The sequence below is a fragment of the Falco peregrinus genome, chromosome 1, assembly GCF_023634155.1.
Source record: "Falco peregrinus isolate bFalPer1 chromosome 1, bFalPer1.pri, whole genome shotgun sequence".
NCBI lineage: Eukaryota > Metazoa > Chordata > Aves > Falconiformes > Falconidae > Falco > Falco peregrinus.
Window position 1 is genome coordinate 105,315,887 of NC_073721.1, and position 23,605 is coordinate 105,339,491.

General features: G+C 41.3%; 2 protein-coding genes and 1 non-coding gene across 14 annotated transcripts in view; all 3 read right to left on the reverse strand.

The window, feature by feature from the left end:
• Positions 1 to 166: 166 nt before the first annotated feature.
• Positions 167 to 16,431, reverse strand: PRPF39 (pre-mRNA processing factor 39). 9 transcript variants are annotated; one of them, XM_055804818.1, is made up of 14 exons: positions 16,312 to 16,431; positions 12,852 to 13,215; positions 12,462 to 12,587; positions 11,703 to 11,821; positions 10,758 to 10,925; positions 9,816 to 9,981; positions 9,049 to 9,156; positions 6,741 to 6,905; positions 6,297 to 6,423; positions 5,935 to 6,203; positions 5,144 to 5,328; positions 3,704 to 3,778; positions 2,966 to 3,086; positions 167 to 1,009 (listed from the first exon to the last, which is right to left on the reverse strand). In XM_055804818.1, exons 2-14 carry the CDS (start codon positions 13,179 to 13,181, stop codon positions 959 to 961), a joined length of 2,010 nt encoding a protein of 669 aa, XP_055660793.1. In that variant the 5' UTR covers positions 13,182 to 13,215; positions 16,312 to 16,431; the 3' UTR covers positions 167 to 958. The 9 variants fall into 9 exon arrangements, with proteins under 9 accessions (XP_055660793.1, XP_055660797.1, XP_013159602.2 ...); XM_055804822.1 differs by having other exon boundaries at positions 16,298 to 16,383; XM_013304148.3 differs by lacking the exon at positions 16,312 to 16,431 and adding an exon at positions 14,977 to 15,039.
• LOC114013926 (small nucleolar RNA SNORD127) lies at positions 5,759 to 5,843 on the reverse strand. The gene has a single exon (XR_003557191.1). It is a non-coding gene; the product is annotated as a small nucleolar RNA SNORD127 (small nucleolar RNA).
• A 410-nt stretch (positions 16,432 to 16,841) lies between the features above and the next one.
• Positions 16,842 to 23,605, reverse strand: part of TOGARAM1 (TOG array regulator of axonemal microtubules 1) — a 45,041-nt gene continuing 38,277 nt past the window's right edge. For all 4 annotated transcript variants that reach the window (XM_055804791.1, XM_055804774.1, XM_055804784.1 and 1 more), the window contains 5 exons: positions 23,194 to 23,312; positions 21,473 to 21,662; positions 20,316 to 20,535; positions 19,458 to 19,544; positions 16,842 to 17,385 (listed from right to left, as the gene is read on the reverse strand). In XM_055804791.1, coding sequence (XP_055660766.1) covers positions 17,132 to 17,385; positions 19,458 to 19,544; positions 20,316 to 20,535; positions 21,473 to 21,662; positions 23,194 to 23,312 — 870 coding nt within the window. In that variant the 3' untranslated portion in view covers positions 16,842 to 17,131. The remainder of the gene's footprint in view (positions 17,386 to 19,457; positions 19,545 to 20,315; positions 20,536 to 21,472; positions 21,663 to 23,193; positions 23,313 to 23,605) is intronic.

Below are 23,605 nucleotides of genomic sequence, written 5' to 3' on the forward strand. Positions count from 1 at the left end.
GCACAATGTCCACCCCCTTGTAGAAGGGAACCACACCCCCACAACTGCCCCGAGGTGCTCTGCGCTGCAGCCACAGAAGTTTGTTTCAATAAATCAGGTGTTGAACTGCAACTCTGCCATTCTTACTGCTGGCTTGAATGAGGCAATCCAAGAAAGCTCAGAGGACTACTGAATTCCTTGCTTTTATTACAAAAATGGGAATGATCACTTTGATCAAAATGAAAAAAGTTTGCTCACACTGTGTACATGAAAAACTCTAAATACAAAAATCATCATCCCAAACACAGTTTGTGCTTTTTTAAAAAAGAATGCAACATCATTTTGCACTGCATTTTAATTTTTGACCCCCACATAGAATAGAAAATCCGTATTGCAGCTCTCAAAGGCTGCCACTGTAATCTGAAGAGTTTCATTCGTAGCAACATAAACAAAGCGGCCTGGGATTTGCTCACTGGGCACAGAGAGGATGTCATGATAGGAGCAAGTCGTGACAGTTGGTTGGAGAGCAGAGCAGGCGGGAGAGGACAGCCTGGCTCCCGTGCTGGCAGCCATCCCCACCTGCTTGTTTCCTGCGACGGCCAACACCAGTCAGAAGAACAGCTTCAGGGAAAAAAAACCAACCCAAACCAAAACCCCTGCGGCTTTACCTATTAAGTCTATGGAATCATTAAGAGACTGAAAAAAAATCTTCAGATATCTCCATAAATTAGTGCAGGGCATTAAAAAACAAAATGCATTTATGGTAAACTAGAATTGTACAGAGATACCATTTATCAGTTACCAGCACACAAATCTTGCTTCACACATACCCTGTGAACATCAGCTCATTTTCACATGCAAAAGACCAAAAAGCAGGTATTACAACAGTTCTTTCACATCCCTAATTTAAAAAAATATATTTTTTTTTATTCCATCTTTGTTGAAACTGCAGCACAGTGAACTTCACTCATTCTTCAGATCAAGTTGCATGATAATACTGTCCATAATTCCATGCGTTCTGGTAATTGTACTAGAAACAAAGAAAAGAACATGATTAAGTGATGATGCCGTGCTCCACGAGGAGTGCCTGCTAACAAGCCAGCTATGGCTCCAGAGAGGCACAGATGAGTTACACCCCTCTGTAACCAAGGGCTCTGTGTGGCCACGCCAGCACTGACAGCCCACGTCACACCCATGATGTCGGGGGTTTCAGCACCCCATTACCAGCCTTTGCGGGCAGCCTGTATCTCGCCCAATGCAGAGAGTGGAACAAGCGAGGGTGCGGTTCTGCAGTGTGAGCCCGGGAACTCCGAACCGCCCTAAAGATCCGCTTTATGAGGGAGGGAAAGCTGAAGCATGGTTCAGCTGCAAGTGCAGGGTCAGGTTTGCACCATGGCACAGCACAGAAGCTGGCACTGTTGTCTGCTTTAGTTTTAGTTACTTAATGAACATGCATGTGCTACATCTTCCAGTTTAGGAAGGTCAGAGGTTCACTCGTGCCCCTCAGATCCCTTCTCTGGTACCTGCTCTGGCGCTCCCTGTCACCTCCCTTGCAACACAGTCTCATAAAAGGAAGGAAATAGGGAGGGAGCAGAAGGTGAGGAAGTGTGCTTTGTGTTCCAGCTCCATGTCCACTACGACAGCACATGCCACAAGGCAGGAGAGCCAGGGCATGCAGCTGAACCACCCCAGCACCTCTCCCTCTGAATCCCCCAGTCTGCAGCTAGCAGAGACCAGCACTGAGGCAGTTTCCGTGGTCTTACTACGAGCAGCCATACCCCAACAACCCCAGCTGAGCCAAAGCAGGTATTCAGCAGCAGAAGGTTCTTGGGGTATCCCAAATGCCCCCATTCCCTCTGAAAGGGTTTCTCTCTGCTGCTCTCAATCAGATTGTGGAGTACACAGATGGCAAACAGCAATGGAGTTACCATGCCAACCACAGGACGGAGCTCTACATCAACACCGTAAGCCTGCTATTCCTACCTTCTGTGTTTGAAAACTTGCAGCATTTTTCTTGGCGTAGAGCTGAGCAGTCTCCCCACGCTGGGCGAGACACCTTGCACCACCTGACTTTGGAAATAACACTTGACCTTGATGTGGGCAACCCTGAACCAGTCAGACAACAGCCTTGTCTGCAAACACTGCTCTCGCTGGAGCGGTAGGCTCCTTGCACTCTCAATAGCAGTTCCCATTGAACGGCTTCTGCAAAAGTTTCAGCTGGACCCTCCCTGACTGGTAGCTCAGAAGAACAAGCATTCCAAGCCTGCACATCACTCCTGTCCCAGCGGAGGGACACCAGCAGTGCCCACTTTCCCCAGCACTGATCTCCTACAGGAAGGCAAGTTTTGAAGCTGTGACTTTACAGCCTGTCCCTCAGACAAGGCAGAACACAAAATAGACTCTCAGTCTAGAAGCAAGCAGAGCACGTGCTGGAGGTTGCTGCTGCCACCAGCAAGAAGAGAAAACCAAGGTATAGTATTACTGACTCACTCTTTAAGCCCCTACAGGGGACCAAACGAAATGCCGTGCAAGAATAGTCCCAGAAGACAAGCTACCCAACAGACAGATTTTGCACACAAATGTCCCGATGCAGAACCCATACCGGGATGTTACAGCAACTACTAGTTGGAGCAAGTAAATATCAAAACGCGCAGTAAATCGGCATCCCAAAGTGAGCCTCCTGGGCTAAATGTTTCAGCACACAACAGGTGTATTGCCCTTAGCCACCAATATTCTTAACTGCTGCCGCACATCCCTTCACGTGAAGAGCTAGTCCACAAACTGCTCACCTCGCTCCACAGAAAGACATATTTTACACTTGCACAACAGGCCAAAGAGGTATCAACAGGAACAGGAGCTAAGTTTTTACTCCACGCTGTCCTTGCTAACTGACACTGAGCCACAGATAAAGTCACAGGGAAAACCACAATGTATAAATACTGAGAATTGTGCATGTTAAAGGAAGCAAACAAAGCCTACACCCAACCTGGTACCAGGCGTTGTAGTTATATGCTGCCTGATTGACTTGCATGTCGCCATCCATCATCTGTGCTGATGCCAAAGTTGGGTCATCTGTGAGCATTTTCTTTTCATCTGGCTCCTCCGACCTGTGAAGTTAATACATGCTTATCAACGGTACCTTAGATTAAACTCTGAGCATGTGTTTGTGTGAGAAATGTAGTGGGTAAGGTGAATACTTTCTAACTTGGTGCCCTGTCCAAACAGGATAACAGCATTTGATTTAGAGAGAGAAAGACAGTAGTATATTGTGCTTCAGAACAATAGTCTGGGTTTTAAATTGTTCGGGTGCTCAAACTGAGACAGCAGAAGCGTGTCTCTGCTTAAAGATTAAGTTATTTTTACCACTACTGTTTAGCCTTTCTGTGAAACTTAATTCCAAAAGTTATTTTCCAATAAATCTCTTTCCAAATATTTACGCCAACAGTACAGCCCTATTCAGTATACGCTTTAATGTGATTAAAGAACCAGTGATTTTCTTCTTGCAAGCAGTAGGCTTAAAGCCAAAAAAAAAAAAAAATGTGTATATCTATTCACAGACTAAAGAAAAAATAAAAAAGTCTCTGAGATTCTTCTCTGAACTATTTTAAAAGCATTTCCAAAGTGCTTTGTATCAGCTATAGTCCTGTGTAGCATGTGTTCCAGGTACCCCGTACTGCATTAGCTACCAAGGCAGTTTATACCCTCAGGTGAACAGACTTCCTACCCGTTCTCTGCTCTCCTTTTTAAAGAATCCTGCTCCTTTAGAAGAGCTTGATGTTCATCATAGGCATCGAGAAGCCTGAAGGAGACAAAAAGAAATAAAGCTTTGCTCACCATTTTCATGTAAACGTTTTAAACACATGCCCAACCATTGTAAATTGTCTACTTGAAACTGTAAAAATACAAAAAACATTCTAAGCCGAACTCAATCATAATCAAATTTTAGTAAGTGATCCATCATGAAGGCAGGAAGGCCAAAAACCCTTAATTTGATTCCACGACACATAGCAAAGAATTTTCAGTTAGCTCAGAAATTCCTACCTTGCTCAATACTTCATGCAGTTTTTATAAAGTTCCTTTAGAAATAAGTTTTCTAAACCTTGTTTGTGATACAGCTGCTCCTTCCAGTGACTGCACTCCCCCAGCTGTGTGCTGATGCCATTGAGAGCAGCATTGATATTTAGGAATCAACACTTTTTAATATTGGAAATTAGTATTATACAAAATTACTACAATTCCAAAGTAGCACCTATGGCCTTTTCCCAAACAGCATGGGAAGAAAAGTGTATTAAATGCAGCACAGAAGAGCCCTAGCTAAAATTCCCACAAATAGCAAAGTATCATTTCATCTGCTGCATACCAGTTTACAAGGTATCACATGAAAACTGCTGCTTCTGTCAATATTGCTCTTGGTGAAAAGTTTCTTCGACTTGTTTTACGCTCTAGTATTATTTGGAAACTGAAAACTTCACTTTGCTTAGTGTATCTGGGATCCAAACTTGCAATGCTTGGCTGACACGCAAGTTAGAATGGTCAGAGTCAGCAGAAATTAAGGACAGCTACTGTTAACAGCATATAAAGCAGAAAAACTAACTCAACGTTAGTCCGTCCAAGTTATCTAGCTGCAAAATGAGCATAAAAAGAGCTTGTTTTACAATGCAGAACTAAGACTGAAAAAGTATATCTAGTATTTAATCAGAAAGTGGCACTTTAATATCTGATCCTCCCACATACGCGTACAGCATTGTTAGTACTTCTGAATGTAGAAAAATCAAATTTATGTGGTTTTGGAAACCTCAAGCAGTCGCTCACAGTGTACAGAGCATCAAATGATACCTGTGTCACAAAACACTTCATGTTCTCTCTGAGGAACATCCTCCTTTTAAGGGTTAGCAAGAGAAAACTACAGGAAGAAGTTATGGGCCACACAATTTTTCTCTATCAGGTGTTAGGTATTTCAGAAAAAAAAGGCATAATTTTCTGAGAAGAGATTCCTATTTAAAAACAACAATTTGGTTTAGAAAAGCAGCCATCCCTCAACAAAGAACTGATGGCACAGAAGAAACAATTCAATAGATGCCGCTAACCCTACCCCTTCCCTACAACTTCTACAAGCACTCTTTTGGTGACCCTGTTGTGGCCATTTGCACAGATTACATCTTACTTGTTCACATCAGAACCAAAATCTTCAAGAAATTCCACTTTTCGCTGAGAAAACGTAATCCTCATTTTTATAGACAATGCGCCATTGACAGCTTTATCAAAACAGCTCAAGATGTTTTCTTCATTTTGCTTGAGATCGCCACTGTATTCCATTTCAAGTAAGTTGAGATACAGTTTCGTATTTTCCTGTACAAAAGATGTATTAGAAGTTGTACATCTGTCATGCTGGGTATTTAACACCAAATGTATGTCTACCAGATGCATACTAGAACGTTTACATCATAAATATATGCCAGAATAGTCAAGAAAAAGATTTTCTTTTTACATTTGTCATCTTTAACCTGTTTTTTTCACAAATAGATTAGAAACAGTCTAACACTACAAAAACAGATGTAACACTTCGCTAGAAGCAAGCTAATAGTACTTCGAGTGCCAAATACTGTGGTTATACAGAATGATCTACAAGTACTACCTATACAATCAATTTGGCTTGCCTTGAGATGTGAACATGCCTATAATAGTTAAGATTTGAAAAAGGAAAAACAAAAGGTATGAAGCACATTGTGCTTCTAAAGAAAAAAAAATCACAAATGTCCTGATTTGCAAGCTGCTAATACGGCAACATCAGTTTAGAGGGACTGCTGTCTCCATGTAGTAACAAACATTACATACAGTTACAACTCCTGTCATCATTGTTGCCATATTTTTTAAAAAGAAGGTTCAGAAAGAGAGAAAAATGCCAGGATTTTTTTTGTTTGTTTTTGTTAAATACAGCGAAGAGGGAACACATACTTTGTCAATTTCTATGGCTTCTGACAGCACTTTTCTTGCCTTTGGAAGATTTTTCTGTACTTTGAAGAGGTGTCGAGCTAATTTGATGGCATAAAATGACGATTCACTAATTGATTTGGCATTCCTAACAGCATCTTCAAGCAGGTGTTCAGCATCTTCCATGTTTCCATGTCTGCGTTCTAAGCTTACTCTTCGCAAGCGAATCATTGCTAGCCCTAGAATACACTCTTCAAATGTTTTCAAGATTCTTCTTGCTTCATCGATGTTGCCTAAAACACCGGTGAAGATGCTTTAAGATATGAGACATCCAACAGCCTCTTAAAACCAGAATCCCGCCCAGCAAAAACTAACATTGCTCTTACCCTGCTGTTCCTCAAAGGCAGCCCACAGCATGTGAACCATTGGTTTCTTAGGAAGATGTATTGTGCAAGCCCTGCTGTAGACATGCCTCACGCCTTCAATACTATGATTCTCCATGTATTTGGCATACTATAGTTGAAAACAGAGCAGAGATTGAAAAATTTAAAGCTTGTATTTGTCTTTAAAAACATGACAGAACGATAAAATTCTTTTGTTTAAACCCATTCAGCACCTTTATTGAACCACTAGACTAGTTTCTGTAAGGAAGGACGTAGAGAGGCAACGAAGTTGGCATATGCAGCAGTCAAATCTGGTTGCAAGCAGACCATCTCCTAATGCAACAGATATAGTTATATATGAACAACATTCCACAAGAGTACAAAAGGTTAGTCACTAGATCAATGTATGCAATTGGCAGGAGATAGGTGGTAAACCACTTCCCTTACCTTAATCCAGAAGTCCTCATAGAGGGCACATGAAATAACACATCTTTCAAAGAGGACCACAACTCGTTCATGAGTGCCATTTTCTATCTCAAACTCTAAGTACTCTTTCCAGTTTTTCAGCTGAATTTTCTCCAGAGGTTTTACATGAAAGTAAGGCCTCTTTATCTGCAAGAGTCACAGTACGTCAACCAATCACTAATAAGCATACCACCACGCTGCTTAAAAAACCCCAAACAGCCACACAACACTCAAGCAATGCCATTTAAATAACAGGACTTCAGAACTGATACACGTCATTATCTATTCAAGTAAGTCTGCTGGGGTTACCCAAGTACTGATCAAGAGATTTTGCTGACAATTAAATTCTAGGTTAGTAACTTGATTTTCTAGAAAGCTTTTTAAGTGCAAGTGTTTACAGAAGCTGGGAAGGAACTCAATGCAGTTAAAGCCCTATCAAACCTGCAGTCACAATGTACCAACAACACTATAAAAACCAATGAACACTGTTGCCATACATACATCTAACTGAAGTATTTACTGTCGTACTAGCGTATATTCTACAAATTAAATTCAAGATTTGGTTGAGAAACGTGACAAGGAACAATGCAGCATTGAAATGAACTTCATAGGAAATATTTACACTAAGATGACTATTCCAAGAGCTAGCGAGAGTGCATTCTTACTGATGACTACAAGAGGAGCTGGGTGAGCCAGAGTTTTTTCAGCACAGAAAATTTAAACATTGCTTAGAACTGAACGTAGCAAAGCACCCTTCCAGAGATCTTTTGCTTCTTCTCCCCTTCATCCTGAATTTTACTTCATTATTTCTCTCCTGCACTGCAATTCCATCTCAGATACAGATACATAGAAAGAACTTACAAAAATTAAGGAGTAACATTCAGTTCTTCAGGGCCACCTGAAATTGAAAGCCAACCACCCCCTTCCTGCTTCTCAATGAACACTACTATGGAACCCAAAACTCTTTTTCCATTTTGACAAATTCAGAGGAGTGTTTGCTCCTGCTAAAACAACAGTAAAACAGGTCTAAGCAGTCTCCATCACTTATGTGACACCTGTTGCCCATCTGCCTCACTTCTGTCCGTTACAAACACGTCTAACTTTGTATTTTAAATCCTCATAGATCCAGCACATTGGTATCTACATAGCAGATATACTCTCTTGGTAGGAAAAGTATTGATTCTGGCCAGGAGCAAGAGACGACACCCTGTTTCTCACACATTTTCTGCAGCATGTCCACAGTTTTAGCATTCTTCCAAGTTTCAATGATTTGCAGCTTAAGCTTTCCTGAGCCAGGAGTACCTATACTGACACTGCTTTCCGTAAGACATCAGCAGATTTCAGCCTCACCTACCCTAGGGACACACTGCACAGTCTGCCTCCTTCTGCGCCAGGTAACTGGTACAAAGTGAGCCTGTGACATGTAGCGCTCGCACTGGCACTTCAGGCTGCTGTGGAACAGAATGAGGAACTCACCCCAGCAAGACCATGCTCCAGTCTATGGCACTAGGACTGGCCACATACTATGTTTTCAAGTTCCTTTGCCTTACAAGGGATCTGGCCTAGTCCAGTAACATGCAATAAAACAACGTAACAGTTCTGACACCACATAAGAGGTCTCCAAAAATCTGTCCCCACTGTTTAATACAATGTACTTTCTTTTTTGAAAGTACATTTAAAACAAGAACCATGGTATGCAACATGGTATTTACCTGGAAAGACCAAGAATTAAAAACTCAGGTTGCTTTTTCAAAAGTAACCAAACTTAATTCTACACAGAAAAAGTTCTTTATCTTCAGTGACACAACTTTTAATAAGTTACATCTAGTAGCTGCATGTTATGAAGGCTACTTTTGGAAAACAAAAGTTAACTGACTTCAGATTTGAGTGCATAAAAATACAAAACCATACAGATTTCATTCTCCTTTTAGGATAGGCTTATCTTTCCAGTTAAAGGAACATTCTCCCTCCTATTACTTTGCAACACCTCAGATGCATAAGGCAGTATAAACTTACAAAGCATTTCACGCACGTAATTTAAAGACTGCTTAGTAACTAATCTTGCTTCTCTCCAAATACTCCTCAAAGATTTCTAAATCATCAGATGACAGAGTTGATCTCAGAAATTGCCTTTTCACAAGAAAAATGGCACAGAAGTGAAATTTATCTTTGTTTAAAGCCCCACAATGGTTTAAATTGTAAGGCCTAACTGTTACTCAAATTTCCTAGCTCCCAGTCTTATGTTCAAAACTCGCGCGCATGCTGCCTTACGTAGAAAAAACAAACTTACCGCTTCTTCAAACGTCCACCTCTTACTGACTTCATGTTCATTGTGGTTAAACATTTCTTGATGAATCTCAATGATTCTATGCCTCATGTTTTCTATCTCAGTGATTAGCTAAAATGTAATTTTAAAAAATGTAACACAGGTAGACACTGCATCACCTTTGTAAATGCATCTTATGATGACAGTAATATGCATGAATTAAAATTATCACAGATGTATTAAATATTACCCTGATGGGGCACTGCCCTGATGGTGCCTTGGCCCTTAGCACAATAGAGCTGAACTGGTCTTCTATCTGAAGTTTTGCTCTTATGCTAAAAATGATTGAGATTAAACATGAATCTGGATCCAAGTCAAACCTGGCTTCTGCATGTCTATGCTTTTACAGTCAGCAATTCTCTTGGACAGCTCCAAGTCTCATGTGCCTGTGAAGGCTACCCATCTGCACAGACCACTGCTGTGTCTAAGAGCTTTCTTAGAACACAGTCCTTAATCTGTTAACCTGGAATAATTAATACTCATTCTTAAAGTTCTGTGCATCTCTTCTTTCCTTTTTGTTTTTTAACTCCATTTCTTTATTACCTATGAAAACACTGGAAACGTATGTCCTGTTTGACAAAAGCCATTAGCACATGAGCCAAAGAGCAGTGATATGCAAGAGAACTATGGGAACACCTCAGCTACAGATACATTGAATTGTCCGTAAATAAAGTTGCCTTCAGCCACAAAGTAAGGCAAGAAACATTGACAAACATCATCTGTGTACGTACCTTGGCAGGGTCAGTTATATCTTCAGTGCCAGAGGGCAGGTCATCTCCAGGTTGTGCATCCTCCCCACTATGGCCGTTCACAGATGCCAGTTCTCTGCGCAGCTGGACAAACTGCTCAGTAGTCAGGAAGTCTCGAGGCAAGTTGTTCTGTATATGTTCTTTAAACCTAAGAATAGTTGGAAACAACATAAATTTCATGTTTCATGTTGCAACACGCTGCCTAACCAGAGAACAATAATAAATCCTAGCAGGGTTCTGCATTACTTTATTGATCTAGAGCAACACTGAAAACACAACTTCTGACAACAAACAAAAAAATGCAACTTCTGCTATCTATCAGACTTTAAAAGCTTCACATTTCAGAGAGAAATGAAAGGACAATGAACTTCAGTGGCAAAGACAGACCACTTGCACGTAAAACTGATGACAAAGGACAAGATCAGTTTCAGAAGATGATACCTTATTTCCAAGACCAAAAGACCTGTAGAAATTATGGGGAAAGAACGGTGCACAATTTAAGGTTTCTGGTTCCCTCAACCGCTCCATATTAATGCAGAACTCTACTACCTAAAACTCAACCAAGTATTTCTCTTTAGCCAATTAAATCAGTGCTTCTCCACACGTGAGCGTTACACAAAGAATTAAAGGTTAAAACTGCTCATTCTGATTTTTCTAAGACATCCTCTTTTCTTCCTCACCATTTCAAGGCCTTCCTTTATTCCTCAGCAGAATTTGTGAATTTGTCTAAAATCAAATTCCTAAAACGTGTTATCAGTACTTTAAAACAAGCAGTCAAAACTGTATGAGTACAAAAATAAGTAAACAAGCATATAAAACTATTTCAAGTTCTTGTTCTGAGTGAACATTTTTACATTTACAGATTTAGGTTAGCATATATTAAGCAATTCATAGCATTAACTAAACCTTTTGTTTTCTCTTTACCTCTGAAAGTGATGACTGTAGAGCTGAGTTGGAATTCCAAGGATGCGGTCATAGATGGATGTAACTTCCCTTAGGTTTCCCTGCTCATTTTCCCAGTTTATGTACATTTCCCATAGTCTGTCAGATCGGAAGTCTGTCCCAGCAGCTAAGACCGCATGTTCATAGGCTCTGAAAAATGAAATAATTTTATCGGTGTTTCTGAATGCGATGACAGAACAAGGAAGAAAAGTTCTGGCTCTTACTTAAAAATTATAAGCATCCTCATTTAAGTAATGAATGTAAGTGTTGCAAGTAAATTCTTCAAAGTATTTTCTAGATATCTGTAGCAAGATCTCTACAAATTCAGGAAGTTTGCCCACTTTTTTCCTTCAGCACTACCACAACAGAACAAATAAAGGCAACAGAAAAAGCCACTTGCAGCAGTGCAAGATACTAAGGACATATGCAACCACTACTACTTCTATATTGTAAAGATTCTAGAACAGTTATTACTTCAGCAGTTTGACACACAAAAGCTATACATCAATCACGCAGCTAGAAGCTGCTTCAGTTAAAATTCAGTTAAGGTTTTGGATCAAACTTTAGTCCAACCTCTAACCAGGACCACGACTTGCAACAGATGAGGTCAGATGCAACCTAGCCATACCCTGAAAACCTCCAAGGAATTATATTTCAAAAATTCTATGGGGAATCTGTTCCAGTGCTGCGCTAAGTATTTCCTAACATCTAGACTAACGCTCTCAAGTCACAACTTTTGACCCCTGTACCACACTGTATCGTCTACCCCTTCTCCTGGAATTTGGCTTTATCATCTCTTAAAACTCCTTAAAGTAACTGCAGGCTGTTACTAGCTTGCCCCTTAGCTTAAACATATTAATCCCACCACATGGCTATGTAACTGTATGTACTGGCTTCTTGCTATCACTTAGTCTGCTTCCAACTTACCCTCGAATAGTACTGTTAGTTTCAGGATCAGCAGGGTCCAAGGTCTCCTTTAAGAAGTTTATATAATGTATCCAAAGATCAACACTAAGAGGAATTGCCTGAAGCCCTCTGCGATAAACCTATGAAGAGAACGTGAACTGTACTTCAAATACTTAATGGCGTCCTAATAGAGAGGCAACACTGTGTTATCCGGTGAACCTTAGAAATACTAATTACTGGAATTTTGTTTAAATAATCTACCATTACCATTTGGGTGGAGGTTGGATAGAACATGGCAATGTTCTGATCTCCACGTGCAGAGTCTTGATCTTCAAAGCGCAGCGGTCCCTGCATTCTGATCAGGTTGTGTGGGCAGGCTTTGGGGTACAGACCATAGGGCACAGACCCATTAGAGCATCATTGACAGCGTCTGACCAAAAATGCAATAAGATGTAGCAATTGTGACCAGCAAACCAACTATATTGTTTTGAAAATGAGTAATAAATGTAAGTGACAGAAAAGCCCTGCCCTACTTGTTAAGCTGCAGTGTAATACAGAGGCTTGCACTGCAAAGCTTGACAAACTGTAGAGGTTTAACGCACCTGCCAACAAAGAGAAAAAACATTAGCTACAAATGCCACAGATGTGACAAGTGCAAACAAAATCCCTACAAACCTGACCATACATGGCAGGTACTGGCAGCCAAATGACTTGCAGTAGGTTAGTCATTATTTGGCTAACAGGACCAACGGCAATAGCTGTGCCCAGCTACCTACATACCTCATCAGACTGTTTAACGTTGTCATGTCGCTTTTCAAGGTCTGCATACTTTTTCCAATACCCATAGCAATATGGATAATGCGTGAAAAACCTGTCAAATGCTTTCCTGGCAGCTGGTAAGTGGTTCTGCAAGAAATACACAATACAAGCAATGAATCCTCTCCTTGAAAATAACTTAATTTAAAAACAATTATTGTTTTAATATTGCTTTGAAAACCACTGGGTTTATGTTCTGATCTGTGATGACAACACTGGCAAGGGCAACTGTCTTAAAACGTTATCTACAAAAGCCTGATGTACAGTTCTAGATTTGTCACTGGAACATCTATGACTTGCTTTGGTTTTCTGTTTATTTCTGGAAGTCTAAGGGAAAAGGGGGCATGTACTAACCTCCTGCTCTACATACTGTAGGAGATATACCCATCCTGTGAAATCCTGGGGATTGTCCTCTACTACTTTCCAGAACTTGTCAAAATCTGGAGGGAAGCAAGCCTCAATATCTGTTGTCTGTAAACTTTCAATATTTGGAATTTCACTCTCCTGTGTATTCTCTTCATTCAAGTCAGGGGAACTATCAGGCGATTGTTCCATCTCAGTTACGCTCATGATTTCCGTACTGAAGTCCATATGCTGTTCTTCTGTTGTCGTTTCAGTGCCATTGTCTGTGCTCTCATTGCTTACAGTCGGCTTCTCCTCCTCTGTATTATCTGTGTTCTCCATAGCTGAGGTTATTGCTGTTTTGTAGTACTAGATCCTGCGGAAATAAAAAGATTCAGTATGCATGTAGCAAAGCGCCAAGTAGAACTTGGGTGTGAATTAGCAGCTAAGAGTCTTCCAAGTGCTTCAGACACCCATGTATTTCACCACAAACTGTTATCAATTATATCTGCTTCACTCATGACCCTTATTCACAATTAATAAACTGTTAATAGCAGTCACACGTTTTAAAAACTGCACAGATGGGTCAAAGCCCATCTGTTTTTTTCTAAAAAACTATCACAAGTAGCCAACAAGGTGTAAAAGTGAACCAATATATTTTTCCTGCATGAGTCTAGCGGTTTATTCCAAATAAAAAATTACATTCACATTTATCCAATCCTCCTATTTAGTACAAATCAATAACTTCTTCGCAAAATAAATACATGTTAAAATGTACCCCCAACGCCCAGCTGAGCCGGCTTAAGCGATAACTTTGCAAAGAAGAGTTACTATCAGCACTAGATTCAGTCCGTATCAAGGATGTCTATGTAAACCACCCAGCATCAGAGGGCAACAAAAATGTTTAGGATAGCCTCTTATACGTAGCCACTCGCTCCCACACAAAACTCGTGGGCCAGGTGCTTCCTCCTAACCCTCAGGACAGACTCCCATCTTCCCCCTACTCTTCATTTTGATCTTCCTGCCAAATGCTGCTGCCTAGTTCTGCCCAGCTCTACCCACCTCTGCAAACACCAGTCCAGCCCACCTGGCTGCATGCTGCTCAGCCTCAACTGATCTCGGCCATCAGTGCCTGCAGCCTGGCTGTAAGGCACTCAACAGAACTTTCTCCACACACAACCTAGATCCTACTGACTAACTGATTCTAGGTAATACAACACTCACATCGAATACAATAGCTCTTAGCTGTAAATCTATTTTGGATGAAGAACAGTGTGAGACTATCATCCTCACATGCACTGTAGTAACTGTCATTACTATTTCCCTTCAGTTCTCCTCAGAGAAGATGGCAAATAAGTTTTGCATGTAAAAAAAAAAAAAAAAAGTGCCCACCCCACCCAGTATCTCCAGAATTCTTTCCCACTCAAATCCTGAAGATGGAACAAACAAATCACTTGTTTTCACATCAATAAACACATCAAACACATAGTTCAACCATCAATAATCTAGCGAGGGGGAAATTCTTGACAGAAAGGAAAAGTATTTATATATATCAGCTGCTTCAACATGTGAGATAATTCATGTTTTCCTAGGAGTTCACTAAGCCAAGTTAACTTTGGCATAGCGTTAGAAAGCCCACATGGTCTACTCTGTAAGTTTTCTAATAACAGGTTTTTAAAAGTATTTCTATTCTCCATTGTATACAACATCTGGCATTAGTATAAACACAATTTCTTTCCTTTAAGGTAAACAGTTCATAATTTTGCAACTTTTTATGGTAAGCGTTCAGAAAAAATGAATGGGTCATGCCATTTAGAAGTCACACAAACACGATGTGACTCCACAAAGCACTGTAGTGCTTTTGTTCCATAGGAAAAGAGGATGCTTGTGTAAGACAAGCAGTTTATTTCATTAATAACTAGTTCTTGCCCACATCCTGGCCCACTCTAGAAAGCCTGCATCAAAAGCCAGCTTCTTCAGTGAGTGCTGGAGATGAGTCTTCAGTACTGATTTTGAGAACAAACATAATTTGCAAGTTAAGAAATTAATATCGAAGCAGTATCACTATGTCTTTTCCAGTGCAACATAGAGAAGACATCTGCATCATTAAAAGTAAGTGCTACCATTCATAGCTTACCTCTGTAAAGATTACAAAATTGAGGTGTAAGAGGAGTGCGTTATCCAAACAGCAGCCCTAACACTTGAAAAAAAGTTCAAAGGAAGTTTACAGCTCTAAAATTTGAGAAAATGAATGCAACTGTTTTTAAACATGCAATAATTTATGACCTAAACTTATTCTGGCATTCGACAGATGCTTTCCCCCTCTAGCCAATTCAGATGTATTCCGGCCTAAAAAACCAACTCCCTCAAACCCAGTGGTTTTCAGATTTGAGGGAGAAGCGGTATTGGGTAACCTCTGCAACAAGGTTTTCAACACACTCTTAAGAGTCTATTTGACAGTTCAGTACCAACAGAAGCTGGTCTAAACCACCCCCAGGCAGCCAAGGCCCATCCCAGACTCCCACAGTAACCAGAGGTTACAGTTGACTTTTAAAACAGCCGATATGATCAGCCCTGCCCGGTACCGAACAAGCGCCCGTCAATCCAATCCACGGAGCTACAAAGGCAGCTGAGATGAGGCTGACAGACATCAAGTACAGAAATCCACGTAACAGAGTAACTAAGTTCCTGGCATTTTCGCATGACTCAGGCTAAATAATATGCATATCAGATAACTACATGCGCTAGTTTTAAATCATTTACGTCAACATATATTGTTTAGCCTGCTTCCATTAAACGTTTACTGCATACAATACTGGCGTTTATAAATACTGAACTAACGGAAGGCATCTAGGAAAAAATACGAGCGGGCAGCACCAAAGGATTTCAAGCCTCGCCTCCCGGCTCTCCCAGCTCTCCCGACGCCGTTGCACAACGCCGATAAGCAGCTGCCGGGCCCTTCCCCGGGCCGGGCCCTGCGCGGCCGCTGCCCACAGAACAGCGTTTTGGTGGCCAAAACATAGCAGTAATTCAATGAACAGTAAAGTCCTGTAAAGCTTTGAGTTGGCGTAGTATTCGCTCAGAGATTTAGCGACTATTCTAGCACATAAAATAAAGATAAAAGAGTTTTTTTCCTAACAACAAAATTTACACTATGAAGTGAAAAGGACGGGCACGCTGGTTTGCCCCGGCGCCCGCTAGCAGCTAGCCGGGGGCCGGCTGCAGGAGCCGGCGGGGCGATGCAAGGGCAGGCGTGCAGCTTCCCTCAGGCACAGCCAGCCCGCTCCGCCCGCCGCCGCTGCCGGCCCGGCCGAGTCCCCCCCGCCTGCCGCCGCCTCCCGCCAGGCCCCGGCCCAGCCCCGCTCTCCCCGGGCCGAGGGGCACCTCTCCCGCCCCCGGGCCCCGGCAGCCCTCCCCTCGCCCCGCGGAGGGCCGGTGCTCCCCAGGGCGGCCCCCACCTCGGCCCCGGTACCTGCCGCGGGGCCGGTGACCGCCAGCCCGCTGCGCGCCCGCCGCCGCCAGGCCTCAGGAAGGGCGGGCTGCGCCTGCGCACAGGGCACCGCGCAGGCGCTGGAGCACGCGCCCTCTCCCGCCAAATGGCGGCGCCCCCTCCCCCCGCCCTCCCTCCTCAGGCAGGCAGGCGGCGGTCGCGGCGTTACAGAAATAAATCCGTTTGTTCGCGTCAGGTTCGTGTAGAACGCGTACAGTACCGGCAGCGGGAGGGACGGGGACGGGGCACCGCGGCCGGCGGCTACTGGCGCCAAGGGGAAAAGGAAGAGGGAAAAGGAAAAGGTTCGTTGGTTTCCTCTGCGCTTCCCCGCGCTCTGCCGGAGCTGTACGTTCCCCGGCAACGTCACCGGCTAATGCTGCACAGCTCTGTAAGTGGGTTAAAAAAATACGTATTTCTCACAAATACCACACAAACCCCTGTATAATTATCTCCAGGGTTTTCCTCCACTTATCAACGTATAGCTTAGATGCTAAGACAAGTCAAAACATGACTATATGGTAAGTGTATTTTATTCATTACAACGTGACGTCCGTTACTACAAATTGGGTGCTGTGCTGTTAACTTCTAAAGACAAGTGCAGGCGAGCAGGAGCGCCTGGCCCTCCTTCGGCGGGCTGTCCCCACGGCCGGTTGTCCCCGCAGCAGCTTATCCATGCTAGGAACGCTGTCACTGCCAGCCAGCAGCATGGGGACGGGCCTGCCTGCCTCCATGTAAACAGCTGTCCCTCTGCCCAGGCCAGTTGGTTGAGTGATTTTTCATGCACACACAAGAGACAGTTATTTTAGGTTGCTATTTCCAAAAATTCTTCTAAACTCTTCTTGATGTGTGCTGGCTGAGATGCAGCATGAGTTAACAGGCTTTGACCCATCTGTGCAAAAAGTGCTTTTGATAATTTCGCTGTGGCTGTTCGGATATTTCCTACTGCTCCAGGCAAAGAGCCACTGTTCGTCATATTTCCCAGGAGGTGCCAAAGGACAACGAGAACTTTTTGCTCCACAGCACAAGGCTTCCGTGGGTATAACTCCGTAACAAGATCTGCAAGAAAGATAATAGATTGAGCAGTGTTTTAAGACTTTTTTGTTGGAAGAAGGGTTCGCCAGAGTCAAGAAGACGCTCAATATGAGTTATGCATCTTGCTCAACTTTATTAGTTTCTAACGCTACTTATATAGAACCGATACACATGCACATTCGTAAAGCAGAAATATAATTGGTTAGTAGTCTCTAAACGCGTGCGGTTCTCACACCCCTAATTATCATGACTAAAATAAGCATTCTATCCATGTAGCTAATTGTGTTGCTGTGCTTCAGCCTTGTAGTTTGTTACTCCCTATTTTCCCATACCGGTCCCTATCTTCCTTGGCCCTGCACCTGCTTTCCCAGCAGCTGTAGCTTGTTACAGCCACGGCCTGTTGGCACAACATAATTACTTGGTCTCAGGATTCAAGAATAGCTCAAGGCCACCTTTCTTGTTAACTCCAGCACAGCAACTTCAGTACAATTCTGATTACAGGCCTATTCTAATTTTAAAAATACAGTTCAGAAGTAATACCCTGCTTTGAGGGGTGTTAAAAAGCACTTAATGTTAAATCATCTTCTCAGGGCAACTAATGAAGGAATGCTTGCTATACACATGAGCTTGTTGTTGGAATAGCATCAGCGCTCTAATCAAAAAATTCCCCTTTCATCCTCTCTCAGGAGTTTACACTGCTGATAATTACAATCTTCCATTAAATTAAAACAAGTAAAAGAAATTAAGATTTTTTTAGTTTGGATTATCATAAGGACCTTTATTTCTCACAGTGCACTGTGTAACATCTAATACTTCACGATTTCCCCTCTACCTCAAAAACAGGCAGTAAGTATTTGAGTTTCAGGACCAAAATAGCCTTATACTATAAATATATATAAGATGAAACATTTCCCCTACTTGGATAATTACATCATGAATTAAGTGTTTCTTTTCCAAATTTTTGCCTTTTTGCTAAAATGGACTCTTCTGATATACAAACTACTCCCAAAAATGCCAGCAAGAGATGAATTCTTTAAAGGTTGGTGACTAACACATTCAGACAGCATAAATCTAGGAATGTTTCAAGAACAGACTGTCCATTATGTTTAGTTGAATTTCATAGCTACTACACACCCAGCTGCTCTGAAAGTAAGTCAAATAACATGCGTGGGTCAAGCATATTGCCCATAAAGACATGCCTTGTTCACTTAAAACATCAAAAGAAAATTCAGCACTGCTAGTAATAATCCCCATTATTAAAAAAAATATATAAAATCTAAGTAAAATTTGCCTTCAATTTTTAAGCAAATGGGTCTTTCTGCTTTTGACACCAGTTTAGGAAGATGACCATTATGAAGTCTGCTGTCTTTGTGGACTGCAGCTCAGCTTGCCAGCTTGTCTCCTTTGACTGAATGCCAGTATGTGTTACCAAGAGCCTTAAAATGAGAACAAGACCAACTGCGAAAAGCAAAAAGGTACACAAGTAAAAATCACGAGTTTGCAGGAGCCAGCCTCAGAGAACAGAATATTTTCTGTTCTGGGAAATCTCAGAAAAAAAGAGTCACTCATTCCTTTCATTTCTTCCTGGCAAGAGTATGAGGAATGAGTACTGTGAGAGGGAATATATGGCTTGAAGCAAGGGAGGCACGCAAGCCTCAGCTCCTCGGTCAGCCCTGCACCTCTGGCTCTACACACAAACAGATATGTGCTGGCTGGGCAGAAGTAGGCATGTGGGGGCCAAGCCTCAATATAGTACATCCCACTCGGTTACTGACAGAGTGAAACTCATTAGAAAACAAAACTCAGCTAATTCTCTCCAATTCCATATTAAAGTTACTATAAGCTTAAGGTATTTATACATCTCCCAGGTATTTATCCATCTTCCATCTTACTATATAATAATAATCTTTTGGTTTATCAGCAGTGGCTTAAATTTGCATTGGAAGGAGGTGAAATTTGACAACTGCTGCATCGTTAATGCCCACAATCTACTGTGACAGAAGGGAAGATATATAGCCACCACCATCCTACAGTGGATTTGTCTAATTAGGATGGTACACAAGCAAACAAACAAGCATAGTAAAACACCACTTTACCAGCAAGCTTTTCTGTCATGTCTTGTTTTGCTTTTCCATTCAGAAACTGGGCTTTTGTGCAGAATGGCTGGAGGAGCAAATAGTTGTCTAAATGCAAAGAACAAAACACGTTAAAATTCTTAAACAGAAAATTAAACAGTCTGGTAATAAATACAATATGGAAGAATGTAAATAAGAACCTTACTTACTTAAACTTCAGAAAACACAGTGATATATTTAAGGACATAAAAGCAGAAAAATATACCCTTAACAAGCCCTGACTCCTAGAATGTGGTAGAACATAGTATATTAATTTGTGGAAACCACCAAGATTCTGCTACAAAGCCAAGGAAAATAGTTGTGGCATACACAAATCAGCAAGAATCTATTTCTTGACCTGTTTTAAGAGATTTGGCAGTGTGACAAGCTTCTGGATAATGAAACACAATCACACAGAATGGTTGAAGTGAGAAGAGACCTCTGGAGATCATCTGGCCCAACCCCCTGCTCAAGCAGGGCCACTGCAGCCAGCTGGCCAGGACTGTGTCCAGATGGCTTCTGAGTATCTTCGAGGATGGAGACTCCACAGCTGCCCTGGGCAACCTGAGACAGCACTTGGTCACCCTGACAGCAAGAAGAACCTGCTATAGAAAAATAACAAAACCACCTATGCACTTACAAGTCCAGCTATCTGTATTTCTGTATCAGACTGGCAAAACACTAAGGTGACTTGTATGGTTTAAGAACTGTGAGAGTAAAACCAATAATTCATTACAAAATGTAATGATCAGATGGAAACTATTGGAAAGAGTAACTCTCTACATTTAGAATTTCATTAATACAATTAAAACTCTTCAAAATTAAGAGTAAATTACTTACCTAAGTGTTGACAGAGAGCCTGAATAACGTTTGTGGCAGCTGCATAAATCCCTGGATTTTTGGAGTTCAGGTTGTTGTCTACTATCGCAGGAATTAACATGTTGATCACAGGTGATAAACTGTCTTTCAGCAGTGGAATCATCTTGTGCATCGTCTCCAAAGCAACCTGATTTACCTTACTGTTTGAGTCATGTAAGCGATACTTGAAGGCATCAAAGATCTGAAAAAGTATCCAAACAGCATTCATTGGAATTAACAATTAATGTTTGAGGCAGATATTACATTTCCTGCTTTATTGTTACACTTTAATTGTCCATCTCAGCAAAAGATGGCTCTGGTATGTAAATACCTGAAATACTTTTTTAGCAAGTAAAGCAACATTTGATTACTTTCATACTTTTATCTCACCTTACCTGAATTTGAATCATTCCTATGCAATGTAATGGAGGTAAATTAGCCATCTGTAACTTTCAGTATGACTAATATTTTCTGCAAGTATTTTTAGGAAGACACAGCTCTATTTAGCAAAAAGAATGTTCTAAAGATTTCAAAAACATTTACAGTTAAGACATTGTGAAGTTCCACAAAAGCATTTTGTAGTTTCACAGCAAAGACACTGCACTGTTAGAAGACGATCTTGGTTTTCCTTTCATTGTACCTATTTTTAGTTTACAACTGTTGGACCCCATTGTAGTACTTTTCTCCTAAAGAACCTCCTTTCCTATTAGAAAGGATACTTAACTCAAGCTTGATCATAATAAAGACCTTTCCTCAGCTTCTAGACAAACAAAGCAGGCAGAACTCACAGCTGTGTTTCAAAGACAGTTCTTCAGATCTTTATTAATCCTTGCTGCTCTTTTTGTAACCTGTTTCAATATTTTGATACTTACTCAGCACAGTGGCAAGAAAATCTGCACAGAGTATTCCAGAAATAGTTCAGAGTGCTCTAAGTGAAAGCTTCCAGCTTCTTCCTCCTATTTACTTCCTTTACTAACTTTGTAGCTTACATATCTCCCCCTTGAGCTTACCTCACCTATTCCTCAATGTTTTCCTGTTAATCATACATTCTTGTTGAAAGAGGGAGCTGTGATTTTTATCAGAAAACTTTGTGACACAACTTTGAAGACCTTTAATATAAAATATTTGCATACAGTTACCTTCACAATGTTTGCAACAACAAAGCCTTGATTGTTCTCTGTATCTGATAAGAGCTGCTTAATGCCATTTATTCGATCACGGAAATCTTTTGCATTCAATAAACTTATAATGTTTTTAGCATATTCTTCGCTTTCTAGTGAATTACGAGGAGCTGGTTTTCTTGAGACTTCACAGGCTTCTGTAGCCTCTCTATTGGAAAGGAAAAGTTATTCAGTCAATCCATACGCAAGTTGAAACAGGAGGCTTTAATTTCAGGCATCCTCTTTCCATATAGTGCAAATATGAGAAGTAAACAGAAAATTTTCTGATGAAGGACTTTCACTTTAAACGTGGTGCTATTATTTAAAAAAAAATAAAAAACCACCTTACAATAATTGTTGTTCCTAAAGTCTCAATACACATTCCACTCTAAATGCATCTATACCCATCGCACAAGAGGTAAGCCTCGGCTAGGCAGAAGCCCTGTGCTGTTTCACGTTTCTGGATGACAGCGGCTGAGTTTGTGACCAGAAACAGTTGTGACCTCCCTTCACACCAACAGGTCAAAAAAAAGGTACTGTAGTTTAATTCTTTATTCTTCAAGTGCTTTAAACACTGATCCCAATCAAGGTGGCATCTAAGCCACACGCTGTGCTGAGGTGGTAATTCAACAACTCTTCATAGAATATTTTGAAACAAATTTTCTGTAGTATCTAGTGTCATTACACAGTCATGGAAAGAATTATAAAATCTGTGGAATCACTCCTCTGTCCACATAAGTACCCTGCATTTACAGACCAGTCCAGACAGAGTCACCAGCTCATGCCTGATTCGTGAACAGAAGTCTTTGATGGAGAATGGAATAAGCATCTTTCTCGCATTTTCAAATTCAAACCTATCAGCTCTGCGAGAACAAAAGGCGGCATCAAACTCTCCCGTCCTGCTAGTGTATTACAGGCTACCAAAAGTATCTGAATCAAAGATAAGAGAGTCTTTGGCATAATGCAGTAAATAGCACCTCTTCTAAGGATGCGGACATATAGTTTCACATGCCAAAGCAAAATATACCATCAAATGTGGAATTAGTTATTATTTTGAATAGTAGAGAGTGTGTTAAAGAAATCCTATTCCTGAACAGACACACTTTCTTCAACCTGGAGGCAGTCACTGCCCCTAGGAACTCTGTATTCTTGGATGCAGCTTTTTGGTTTGGTTTAAATTTTGGAAAGGGTTTCTTTTTTCACTTCAATAGAAGACCTATCAGAAGACAAACCAGAAAACTAAAAATGAACAGAGTATCATTTAAAACCTTCAGCATCCCCAGTTAGGAGCTAACTAAATGGTTACTCCACAGGTAAGTGCACAAAAATAGGTAACTGGTACTGTGGCTACCACTAGGCAAGTTTTTTCTACAGAGTCCGAACAGCAGTATCTTAAAGTGATGGTGACATGGATCTACCATGAATTTTAAAAAGTCTCTTGTATGCTGTGTGTTTTCCCAGACAGTCAACAGACAAATTAAGATTAAAAATTCACAAAGCCATTTTAATGTTACTGATTACCCTATTTAAAGGAGTTTACCTGGGACATGTCAACTTTTTCCTTTTCCTTCAGGTATGTTTAATTTTCATAACCCTTTTGTGAATGTTTCTGTACTCTCTTCTTCTCTAGTGAAGATAATAGTGAGACTATTATCCTAACGGTCAAGTTACTAACAGTGTAAAACACTGAGGATCATTACCTGTCAGTGATGTTCAGAGCATCTCTGGAAGTAGATGATGACCTCAGATGTCCAACACTACTGGTATGGGAATGTCTTCCTTTTGCTGACGGTGTATCTAATGGCATCTCCCCCAAACCCTGCACAAAGTTGTAACCATTAATTAACATGTCTGGTACAGTTCTGCACTGCTGGAGACCCTGTACAAGCAAGTCTGATAGTCATGCAAAGCACAGGAGCAAAGTACATTTCATTCAGTGCATCTGCAAGGAGTAAAGGCATGCCCAGGGCTGCTTACAAGCAGTACCTTGCCATGCTGTAGTCACTTGGTTGCTTGTCTTGCTTTGAATGCACTCCCCCGTTCCCTGTAGGTTCACTGTCTACACCTCCCACCCACTAGTACACGTTTACATTTCTCAGCCGTTAAACATGA